The sequence below is a fragment of the Seriola lalandi genome, unplaced genomic scaffold (genome assembly GCF_002814215.2).
Source record: "Seriola lalandi dorsalis isolate HSWRI2012SDOR001 ecotype SW California unplaced genomic scaffold, Sedor1 jcf7180002054544, whole genome shotgun sequence".
Taxonomy (NCBI): Eukaryota; Metazoa; Chordata; class Actinopteri; order Carangiformes; family Carangidae; genus Seriola; species Seriola lalandi.
Window position 1 is genome coordinate 5,702,874 of NW_019525097.1, and position 12,460 is coordinate 5,715,333.

Here is a 12,460-nt window from a genome sequence, read left to right on the forward strand (position 1 = left end):
GGGTGCAGTCACACAGATTACATCCATCTTTATATACAGTCCATGGTGGTAGTAAGGGTAGTGCTCAACAACAGAACAAACATGTAATGTAGTGTCCTAGATGGCTGCATGTGTATTTGCAAAACTGGGTATTGCAAGACTATTGGGCACACTATTTTAACAGTGTTTAGGCTAGAAGTTCTCCCGTGTTTTTCCAGTTGTTGTGGGTGTGACTGAGTGAAGTATTGCTCAAATATTAAAAACGTGTATATGACCAGTCTCACTTCTAGACTATACTTTCAAAGTATGAGGAGTGGCCCTTGCCTTTCTGTTGGAAAGCTAGAATAACATTTATGCATGTTGTTTAGTAAAGCTTTTGAAAACATGAAGAAAGTTACCATGTCATTAGTGAGTGATGGGTGCATATACTGTTTCTTGGTGTCAGAGGTGAGAACAGTTTGAGATTTTAAAGGTCCCCAAATGAGCAGCAGACAAGCCAGCTTCAGGAGAACTTTGCAGTTTCCTTGCTTTGGACAAATCTGAACTTACAAGGAATGTGCTGGAGCTCTGGATGGCCCCTGCAACACCAAATCAGGGGGTAGGGTTAAACAAAGTCAGGTAGATATGTTGGCAAATAACCTTATTTGTTGTTCCCCATCAGTTGATAAGATATTTTAGCTGTTAAATAATATGTTGAGACAGGTGGTTATAAGTAATACCTTATACTCTACAGGCATTTTGTACACAAGACCTGGCACAAGTGTGTGTGTTTGTCTGTTGACAAACGGCAGGACTTCTATGTCGCATAATTAGTAATAAACCAATATCAGTTGACCTAGCTTCAGTGTTGATCTGCCAGCATTTATCATGCATGTTGGGGCTGACTGTTCTTTACAAGGTGTTTAATTTATTGCCTGACCTTTCATAAGAAGAGCTGGCAGTTGCTGTGTAACTTAAGTAATATCACTTTGCTTGTTTACAAATATTTCTGGGCTGAAAAAGTAAGTATGTGTAGTTTTATTGCAACGCATATTTTATTACTCTGTACTTGTTTAAGTGCAGAGGGCAGCACCCTGAAAACATTGCCCTACATCTCACTCACTGGTATCTTCTAGTATCTTCAGGAACTACTTGATAACATGTTCCAGTACTGTTAAGAAAAGACAATCATATATCAAAGGTTACATTTTCTGATAAAGGTTCAGTCAGCTGAACTAGGCTTGCCTAGTCTTGTTTTCAGTTTACTTGGACTATATGGAATGAATCAAAAACTTGGTGGCAGCTTTAGCCAAATTCATCTGGAATACATCTTTTCATCTGAGGTTAACTTGAAATAGCTGATAGTCTTTGGGAATGTCAAGTTATACAGCATGCAGAATGAAATCTGCAAATAATCAGCGCATAATCTATTTTTGCCATAGTCCTAGCTCCTTTGGAAGCCCAGTTCAGGATTTTACAGAATGACATGCTACCATAAAATAAGTGATGGACATTTGGTGATGTTTTTATAAAACTAAATGACCATCACACAAGCAGCCAAATTAGGCATAGTTATTGACCCCAGCCCCCACCAGAAACACAAAAGTTCCTGTCCATTTTTGGCACTGACTGATTCACCAACATGTCCACTCTTAAAAAGTAATAGTCATGTAACAGCAGCATTATGGTTTACAAGGAAGATGTTCCAGTGACACCCTTTGGTTGCTAGATGACATTACATATGTTGGGCTTTTGTTTGCTCATAAAAAACATCTACAGATGGGTGACAAAGGAAAAAACAACCAAACTAAGGTTTTGGGCTGCCACAAACCGCCAGAACAGCTTCCTTCCCTCTGATTCTATAAGTCTTTGGAACTTGACTTGAGGGATGAACATAATTCTTCCAAAAGATACGCCGTCATTTGGTGTTTTGATGATGGTTTTGGAGAGCACTGTCTAACACACAGGTTCAAAGGTGTTCAAATCGGTTGCGATCTGGTGACTCTTAAGGCATTAACATATAAATTCACATTGTATTCATACTCATCAAACCATTCAGTGACCCCTCTTGCCCCATGGATGAGGGCATTGTCATCCTGTTTCTCCACTTATTTTTCCTTTAATTTTTCACTCATCTGTATGTCACAGGGAGATTCTGCCACAGATTCAACAATGCTCAGATGGATTTTAACTTTATCTTTAAACAGTAAACCATGTTTTTGAGACACATGCATCGATAGATATATTATGTAAACCAATAACATACAAATATCTTGACAAGATTATAACATACAGTTTAATTTTCACTTCATTTTATTTTCTTACAAAGAATTAAACATAGGATTTTCATTCAACCTGTTAAAAATGTTTAACTCTCAGTAACTGTTAATGCACTCGTATTGTGGTTTATTAACATAAGACATCTATAATTGGTTGCCAATGTACATGCAGAGACATGTAAGGAGTGTATTTGGGGAAAATAAAGGACTGTTGCAAAATGCTTTCCAGTAAACAATATACTTTATTTCACACCATCATCAAACACAAACAGAAAAATTAGACTTGCAGCACATAGGGTATACAGGTTGTTATTTTTGCTGCTGTAATACATTATTATAGTCATTCACAATTCATAATTTTCAACTGAACAAGGTATTTAATGTTCACTGAGAGTGCATTTACTTTTTAGATAAAGTTGAACATGTTTTTAATATTTGTACCTTTTGTTTAGATAATAGTTTAGCCATTCAATTGGTAGCATTTCAGGCTTTTAGCTTACTGGTGAAGGTGGAATCAAAGATTAATTTCCAGTTTTGTTCCCTTTACTTTTACATAAGACCTGTAGTCTGCAGGAGCCTGCTGCAGATAGTCAGTAACAGTGTATTTAAATGCATTCACTTCAGATCTGAAAATATCCAGAATGTAGTTAATCAGGCTATTTATAGACTCAGTGTTCACAGCTGTGTTTGCATACTTGGACATTGTTTTCATTAAGCTTACATGTTTATCATAGAAAGCATTAATGTAGACAGCAATGGCATCAAGTACATCTGACTTTAGGGTGTTGTCAACAAAGTCCTGAGCTTTGTCAACAAAGAATTTTAGGGTGTCACCCAGTTCATCCAGGAAAATGTCTAAACTCTCCAGATGCTTCAAATAATCCACAATGGGGTTAGACATAGTCTTCACTCTGTCCCTAATCTGGTCAGTTAATTTGGCTATAGCCATGACATCCCCAACGGGCATTGTGACCTGAATTTTACTGACCATGCCAAGCATGACATTTAAAGCATATTCTACATTAACAGCCACTAGCTTCAATGCCTTCTCGAGCATAGTAGTAATGCTGGTCATGGTATTATTGAGCACCTCAATGAGAGTGGTCATCTTGTCAGAGCCAGGCAGTTTGACCCGGGTCTCTCTGAGAAACTTGATGGCTGCATTCAAGAAAACCTGTACAGTCTTCTGGTACTGAACAACAGTGTTCCTAAAGAGGATAGACACCTGGCTCATATGTGGGGCGTGGTTGTTTGCAATGTTGTGGGCCTCCTCAGTATATAAAATGATAATGTTCTTCAACTGAGCAGCATGCCTGAACAGTTGGTATTTCTCAGCAAAGCTAGACAAACAAGATGTGATGGCAGGAATTTTTTCCTGCAATCCTTGGATCATGATGTCTGGGGCATCCATGTTAATGGTCATCTTAAGATTAATTTTATTTGCATCCTTGGCAGAGGCTCTGATAGTGAAAATATCCACATCCTTCCCAGGATCAGACTGTTTGAAAAAAAGAATAGAAAATTAGATGTAAAATTCTTGATCATTGTAAATGTACAAACATAACAGTAATATCAGATCCTTACAGCATAGCGACCATAAAGCCTGGCATTCAACTGTGATGGAGCCCTGCCATGAAGCTGAAGACCCAGGAGGCCAGTAGATGGAATAGAAATTGTAGCACTGATTCCATCTTTGCGGACAGCATAACGTAAGTTCACATCAGTGAAGGCAGGGCTGGTTATGTCCATATTTAGTGTGAGACGGGAGTCACTGTAGAAACGGGCAGGAATGTGTCAGTTCTCTGTAGTAAAGCAGGCAACTTTACACAAAAACAATTCTGAATATCTTTCATCATATATTGTCTTTTCCTGGAATATGAGTAAAATGTTACCTCAGTGTATGGGAAAGAATGTGCTGAATGTCCATGGTCAAATCGCAATGGGTGAAAACACCCTTTCCAGTAAGGCTTAGGCCACCATGTTCAAAGTTTATGGTAATGGAAGCTGTTGAAGCACATTGATTTTAGTTAGACTTTATAATAATGCTCTTTATTTAAGATACAAAACTAGATTCTGTGAAAAGAATAACTTACAGTCCAGGTCATATTCCAAGGAGACAATGACAGAGGCGGCAGAGGACTTAAAGGTGACTATGAAGACAGGAGCGTTGCCCTCTATTTCTGCTGCCAGGTTTGTGGTGTACAGTGGGCTCACAAACTTAGCATTGGTAGAGATCTTCTGCTTGGCAGCTGTCACTTCAGCAACAGTTTTCTCAGACATGGTGAGTTCACCCAGGCTGCTTGGCTGAGAGATATCAACCTCAATATCAGCCGTCAAAGATGACATTGTTGCCAAGTCAATGGTTACCTTGGTGATGTGCCTCCCGTTGGTGTTGAAATTGAACATGTTTGCCTCGTTGTTGCAAGTATATTTCAGCACTGCATACACACGTCTCAAGGAGGCTTCAACAGCAATATTCTCATTTACGTCCAAGCCAATGAGTTTGTTGGTGCCATAGTTAAGTTTGGCATCGGCAATAATCTTGGAGGTAAAGCGTAGGCCATCATTATTCAGATACTGATTAATCTCATTATCCAGGACTCCCAAAACTAGATAGTCCTCAAGCACAGTACCATCCATGTTTACTCTGGTGGATGACTCCATGGAAATGTACTCAAAGGTTCCCTCCAGCTTCAGACTTTGGTCAGCCTCAGCCTTTCCAATAGCCTTGATCATTGGGATGTTGAAATCAGCCCTCATCCTCAAGGTGGAGACAGCATTTGCTTTGGTTTTAGTGTCTGCAACAAAATTTTGGTTTGCTTCCAGACTGAGTATAGGCAGGGCAATCTTTGCATTAGTAGCCACAGAGACTGTAGGTTCAAATATTTCAGTACTCATACTGATGGTGCTGTCATGAGTGCCTTCAATGTGACGATTTTCAAGGGACAGGGAATTGGCCAACTTGATTCCTCTCTTGGTGGTCAGGCTGGTGGTGCCATCCAGTTTGGCTTGTAGACCCTCAAACACAGAGGCTGTGGTAGCTCCCAGACGGAACACAAGATCATCTTCAGCATTCAGTCCAGCATTGACATTCAGATTGAAAATGGCAGACTTGAAGGACAGTTCTGTGATCAGGTTACCCACAGAGGGAATCTGGAACAGACCCATCATATCGACAAATGGGGCTGCTTGGCTTTTTTGATAAACAATCTTGGCATCCACATCAACAGTCTGTTCAGTTGTAGTCAAAATGTGTTTCAGCCCAGTTTGGTCATACAAGTCAAGATCACTAATGGCTGGGGTACGGAAGTCAATAAATGGAACATCAATCTCAGGAATTGTGATGGGCTTAGCCAGGAAATCAAGGTCTGCTTCTCCTTCTAAAGCAGTAAGAATGGCAGCCTCCTTCTCATTGTTCTCTACAGTGAAGTTCCAGAACAGTTTGTACTGATTAAGACGGGCTAGAGCGACTGTGTTGATGTATTGTTTGTCAGGCCTGAAGGTTGCAGAGTAATCATTCTGCAGATCAATTTTGGCTGTAAGAGCATCATTGAAATTGACTTTGGTGTTTCCTTTATTCTGAAAGATGAACGCAGCCTCTCTGGGACGGACAACAACATCGATCATATTGTATAAGGGTCCATTGATTATACCAAGTAGATCTGTGTTCTGGGTTGCCTTCAGCTCAAGCTTCATGTCATGCAGATTGACATTTACTGATCCCACTAAAAGGCTGTTTTTGATTGTGGAGCATTCTGTTTCAGAACGAACATCAAACTTGAAATAGTTGAAGGTGACAAAGTCAGCACTCAAGGTCTGTCTCGTCTTCAAAAGGAATGTATCTGTGTCACTATTGAAGGTCAACTTGAATATATTCGGATTGACTGTGACTTGCAGGTCACTCTTGTGTGTACTTTCTTGAGAGTTGAACATGGTTGTACCCTGGTTTCCAACAGTTATGGTAATAGATGTACCTGTCTGACGAGCCACACATTTTTGTGTCACAGATGCCTCACTGGTGAGGTCCATGATAGGGAGGTTGAGCACATGTTTATAGGAAGTGTCAATAGTCGTAGATAAACCACCATTGGTTGCTAAGAAAGCTTCATGTAAAAGTTCAGCATTATAAGGTGCTGTGGTGGCCTTAACTGTGGTCTTGGCTGAGGCCTGGGCTGAGAATTCAGTAAATTTCACAGATGCATGGTGGTCCACTGTGAGAAAATTGTGAGTGATCTTAAGGGTCTCAGATGCAATCAGATGATGACCCTTGGGAAGAGCAACGCGAGCAGTGGAATCCAGATTGAAGTTAAGGATTTCAAAGCTAAGTGATGTCCCTTGGGAAGTCAGAAAAGCTGTCATTTGGGGAGTCTCATCTCCGTTCAGAGAGGTTTGGACTTCAGCGGCATTCCTAATAGTGTAGATGGGGGTGTTGACTTTCATCTCGCAACTCAGTTTGCCAAAGCCTGGAATCCTGATCTCACTGGGAATGACTGGCAGCTTAAATGCTGGGAGTTGGAGAGTCTTAACAAATTTCTCTGATGGAAAATGAGGCAGAGTGGGAAAGGAGAACTCGGGTACAGAAATGGCAGGAAGTGAAAATTCAGGGACAGCAGGAATGTAGTCCATAGTCAGGTCTCCAAACAAAGCACGCATATCAAACATCTTCATCTCAAAGTTGAGAATGAAATCAAGCAAGTCAATGATTCTCTGCTTAATGTTATTAGTTGAGATAGTAGTGGCTTCCACTGTATGGAATCCCAAGATAGTAAACTCAGGGATGTCCAGCTGTGTTGGAATTTCAAACTGGTGAAGATTATCCATGCTTAATGTCATGGAAGGCACAACAAGATCAGTGAAAGGAATTGTGAAAGGTGGTATGTTCAAATTGGCTTTCTTTAGTTGTGTAATAAGACCCTCAATGATCTGCAATAGCTCTCTAAATATTTTTTGTTCAGGTGCCACTGTCATGATCATCTCAACCATATTGGTGAACATGTCAGTAGCAAAAGTTAGAAATTCAGTATAGCACCTACTTGCCAACTGCAGATAAGATGTAATTTCAGCATTAACATCCAGGTTTGACATTTCCTGCTTTACAATGTCAGCAAATCCCCTCAGATTATTAAACACAATCTGGTCAATTACTTCCTGAGCAGTTTTCATAATTTCTCTCAGGTGTTCCATAGAGCCTCTAATAGTGGATATGACAAAGTTGGCAAAATCTCTCATTGCCCCAAATTTCTGGGGTATTTCAAGAATCCTGATCAGTTCATTGAGGTAAGATGTATACTCAAGAATGATTTGATTGGCATAATCCACAAAGTCATTGTAATTCAGTGAGTTAAGCCTTTGTACAATTGTTTCAATGTACATATTCAGATGTTGAATTATATCCTTGGCCTCAGTTGATTTCAAGTAGTTGATAGCACCCTGGAAGACTTGCATGAATTTGGTAGGTATGTCTGCATCCCTCACCATCATGACTAAAGCATTGATGGCTTCCTCAATTCTAAACTTCTTGATGAGCTCCACGGCCTTTTCCAGGACAGCTTGAACCTTTTTGTCAGCCTCAAACTTTACAATTATCTCTCTCATCTTGGCATAGAATGTGTCGATCTGACCTAGGATGTCAAGGTCCTGAATCATTTCCCTAATGTAATGTGTTATATCAGTGAGAATGTCTGTGGGAATCTGACTAACTAGTTCCTCAATGTGAGCTTTGAAGTTGATCGATGAAATATACTTCTTCAGCTCACGAGTAAATTTCTGCATGTCAAAGGTCTCAATTACTCCTTTCATATCACTCATGATTGTTTGTAGTTTAGCCTTGATTTCGTACTTGGCATCAATGTCATGCAGGAATGCAATGCTGCTGTCCTTCAGTTTTTCCAAGTCAATTTGCTGGACCATCTCTCTTATGGTATCAATCACATACACGACCATAGCCCTGATGTCATACTCCTCATTAAAGGCATTCAGAAGTTGCTGGATATTCTGAATGAGGGTTTCAGGGACGGTGCCACTAACAATAATCTCCTTCATCATACCAGCAAAGTGTTGGATGTAAACGGTGAGATCAGCCAGCAGTTTTTCAACAGCAACCTTCAGGTTTCTCAAAGAGGCCTCCACATCCTCCTTGGAGATAGTATATTCTTGGGTAAAATCACTGAGATACTGGTTCAGTTGATTTACCTTGCCTTCTATATTAAGTTGAGAAACAAAGTCATTTATATGCTTGGGGAGAGCCTCAAATTTAGCCATTATCTCCTTGTTGTTGATGTAGTCTTGCACTGTCTCTGAAATATGCACAACAAAGCCCTTCATGCTTTCCAAGAAAGCAGAAAGATTTTCAATTATAGGAATCTGAATGATGTGACTGTTTGTACTCTTGTCATACTTGAGGAAGCTAGAGATGGTGAATTCCTGGTTGTCTGTGGAGTCGGTGTTGAGGACGCTTGTGAGGATGGTGCCAGAAAGCTCAATTCCAGTTCTCTCAGCAGTATTGTAAACACTCATGTCCTGATTGAAGGCATGCTCATTCATTTTGGACTTCATTCTAAAAGTAGTCTTCTGCTCTTGGAATGACAGAACAGTGTCCATCTTGTTGTCAAATGTTGTCTCAAGGGAAAAACCATTATCTAGAAGCTGCATGACTGATGCTCTGCACTCATGTGAACTAGCAAAAGCCAGGGGTTGTGCTTTAAGGAGGAACTTGCCATAGAGCTGGGCACTGTGCTTTCCATACATGGTGATGTCTCCATCAGCATTAAAGATGGCATCAAGGTTGAAATCAAAAGGAACAATGCTGCAATGGATGGTGTGATCAAAGCGCATTGCCTGTGAGTTGAAACGGGCATCATTGGTGATCCTGGCAGCAAGACCGACAACTTCGAGCTCGGTGTTGTGGTTCATGTGAGTTCCCAAGAGTTTTCCAGTGGTGCTGCATTTTGCATTAGCAGTCATATCGGCATAATTTACCTGATAGGTGTGTTTGATCTCTTCCTCGCCATAGATAGCTTTCAGGCTTCCAGTCAGGTCCATCTTGTAAAACTCTGCCTGCAGCTGAGCCTCGTTAATGAAGTTGGCAGCCAGAACTTTCAGGTTGTTGTTAACATTTGCAGAAGCAGTGTAGGGTTTAAGGTCGATGGTGATATCATGAGCATAAGTGGCATACTCAATTGCTGTGGCTTCAGCCTTTGAGTTAAAGTCAAGGCTAGAAAGAGTAATGATAAGAGTGTTGGCATTGTCAACCTTGATGTTCTGCATTGCAGCCTTGTTGGTAATGGATAAAGTAGCTCTTGAAGTGTCAAGCCCAGCATTGAAAGTGTTTTCTAGGGACAGGGGGCTCTGCAGGGTGGTTGTTCCACTTGTGGTCAACCCGTCCTTGTTCATCCTCAGGGTTGTCTTGTGATTAGCCTCATTCTCAAGAAGCTTCATTGAGGCATCACTGTTTACAGCCAGACCATTGGCATCAAGAGAGGCAGTCAGCAGAGAGTAAACCCGGTTTTCAGAGTGGTCTGCATTTGTCTCCATCCTCATGACGACTTCACCGGCACCAGCAGAGGCTTCAACCTGGTTGCGGATCTTCATGCCAACAGCAAGGGCATTTGAATCACTTTTCAGTAACAGCTTGCTGTCTTTGAAGTAAAGCTCAACAACATGTGTCAAGACATTTTCAAAGGCATTAGTGTTGGACACAACTGAGAATTCACCATTGGCAAGGGATGCTGTAAATGTGTTTTGGCCCCTAACAATTGTTGAGTCAACCTGAACAGTAGAATCAATCTTTGCCTCTGGCCTGAATGGGAAGATGGTAAATGACTGGGTTGAAATGGTCTTGCCGTACATAGGTCCAGCTCTGAATATTCCCTTAAAGTTGTTACCAGCAGAGATTTCTTCAGTATTGATTCCTGTCATACCTGTGTGCTCCAGTGCAAAATTGAGACCAAATGGACTTGTTGCTTCAATTTTGCTGTTTGAGCTCAAATTGATTTTGTCAGTGATTGTTGCATGCTCCATGATGCTAACACTGGCTTCAATGAATTGATGGGCCAAAGAGCTTTTAAAATGGGCCTTAATGGAATCAGTGGTGTCCAGCATTCCTGAGCCTGAATCAAACAAAAGAAGAAAATATGCATAGTGTGATTCATTCACAATATACTACCAGAAATATACACAATCCACTATTTTAGTGTAGTTTTATCATAGATAAAGCATTGTGACTAAAATGACACCTTGTTTCAAATCAGTGGGATTATTAAACTGTAACAGAGAAATGTCCCACCAAGAGTGAAGAAAATGTCCTTGTAAGCATTAGTTAAATAAAATAATTTAACAAATTTTGACTTCCTGAATGACTTTTGCTCTGAAATACCTTCAATCTTTATCGAAAGGATTTCAAGTGGGGAGGTTCCTTTCACATCAAACTTCGCTGAGTAGCTTGGAGTTTGCACAACATCTTTGCCAGCGGCCATTGAGGCCTCCATGTCATACAGGTTGCTCCTCATCAGAGATGAAAACTCAGCTTTGCCAAAAAGAGGAATAGACAGAGTAAGGCTCTCAGGGACAACAATCTCTGGGATGGGGATCTCCATGGAGACAATATCCAGTCCAAACTGGGGTAGAGACACACTTGGTGTGGTCAAAGCTGGTGGGAAGTTAAGCTCCTCTGTTGACTTTCCTCCAAGAGGGAGAGGGATAGCAATGGTGAAGTGCTCATTGTTGAAGTAGTAAACAGCCTTTGCCTCACTGTTAGAAAAACAAAGGTAAAATACATTTATGTTTTTGGAAAATACGTAGATAATTTACTGGTTTACCATGGAGTTCATCACACTTACGTATTCAGGAACAGTGTCTCTGGCAGGGAAATCTCAGGCATATCAGGTAGTCTGAAGTTCTGAATGTAAGGGAACTCAGCACCATATTTTTCCATGTAGTTGTTTGCTGCCTACAACAAGACAAGCAATGTTTTATGCAAGCTTCAAGTTTTAACAAAGATAACCTGAACCATTAAATCCAAGACTCATACCTCCACAAACTTCTTGAAGATGTGATGGACTTTCATGTCGGTCTGCCCAACCTGCATGTCAAGAAGTTCGTTGCCATAATTCTGAAATATGTCAGCGTTTGGCAAGATGGTGGTCTCAGTGTTCACATTAGACTTGAGCTCAACCCCAATCTTGTTGGAATCTGCAACAAGAGAGATGAATGAAACTTATGTACTCTAAACACAATAAAATGTTGCATTTTTTCTTAAGCAAATGGAAGGTTTGCAATGAAAAGGTTATGGCTTTCATGACTGATAACAAATATTTAAAATGGTCATTCTGTCTCATTAAGTCTCCCCTCAAATGGAGTTACCTTTATATGGCCAACAGTGTCAGGTGACTTGTTTTGGGCCGCATATTTGGGTTCCAAATTTTAACCATGTTTCTTATGGTGTTACATGTTTCTACAATTAGAATGTGACCTAGGTTTTTATGCACCTGTCTAAGAAGTATTGACTATGAAATTAATTGTTATATAATATTATGAAAAAGGGTAAAACACATTACCGTATTTCAGTTCAATTTTCTGCTCAGATGTGGCGTCCATGAACTTGATTTCACTCTTAAGCTCCATTTCCAATTCTTCATCACGCTTCATGTTAGCTGTGACAGTGGCATCGGTATTGATTGATGGGACAAGAAGCTGGACTTGCAGCATACCTTCCTTCATGGCCTTCAGACTGAAAGATGTATCAGTTAGTCAGTGTCATCTCAATGATTAGGGTGACATTAATGTTTTGTCATGAGGATTTCTTACTTGGCACGGCCAACCAGGGAGAGCTGAGGGATATTCTTGTTTATGAAGTCCAGAGAGACTGAGTGAGTTCCTTTGCCCTTGGTGTTTCCATCAACAACACCCAGCCTGAGTCCAGCCTCCACATCGTAGTCAGGGATCTGGATGTCAGCAGTGATCACATTCTTCCTTCTGTTATATTTCATGATTGCCCTGGCTTCAGTGGGATCTGCACCTGTTGTTGGCCAACCAAGAGATTAATATTACACAACTCAACTGAACTTCAGAGTGGTTCCAAATTGTGCTAATAATAAGATGGAAAGATTTTCAGCATTGTACTGTACCTTCAGCCCTCAGAATGAACTTCACAGAGTCAACCTTCTGCCGTCCCTCTTCTCCCTCCCTGAGGAGCTCGTATGCAACAGTGGCTGTGTACTCAGTGA

At 40.7% G+C, this 12,460-nt stretch overlaps 1 protein-coding gene across 1 annotated transcript in view; it reads right to left on the reverse strand.

Moving 5' to 3' along the window:
- Nucleotides 1–2,248: 2,248 nt before the first annotated feature.
- Nucleotides 2,249–12,460, reverse strand: part of LOC111661577 (apolipoprotein B-100-like) — a 15,668-nt gene continuing 5,456 nt past the window's right edge. Inside the window, exons 13-22 of the mRNA XM_023415193.2 lie at nt 12,362–12,452; nt 12,042–12,252; nt 11,792–11,964; nt 11,266–11,426; nt 11,075–11,184; nt 10,612–10,985; nt 4,331–10,345; nt 4,130–4,241; nt 3,822–4,008; nt 2,249–3,735 (exon numbers count right to left, since the gene is read on the reverse strand). Coding sequence (XP_023270961.1) covers nt 2,752–3,735; nt 3,822–4,008; nt 4,130–4,241; nt 4,331–10,345; nt 10,612–10,985; nt 11,075–11,184; nt 11,266–11,426; nt 11,792–11,964; nt 12,042–12,252; nt 12,362–12,452 — 8,418 coding nt within the window. The 3' untranslated portion in view covers nt 2,249–2,751. The remainder of the gene's footprint in view (nt 3,736–3,821; nt 4,009–4,129; nt 4,242–4,330; nt 10,346–10,611; nt 10,986–11,074; nt 11,185–11,265; nt 11,427–11,791; nt 11,965–12,041; nt 12,253–12,361; nt 12,453–12,460) is intronic.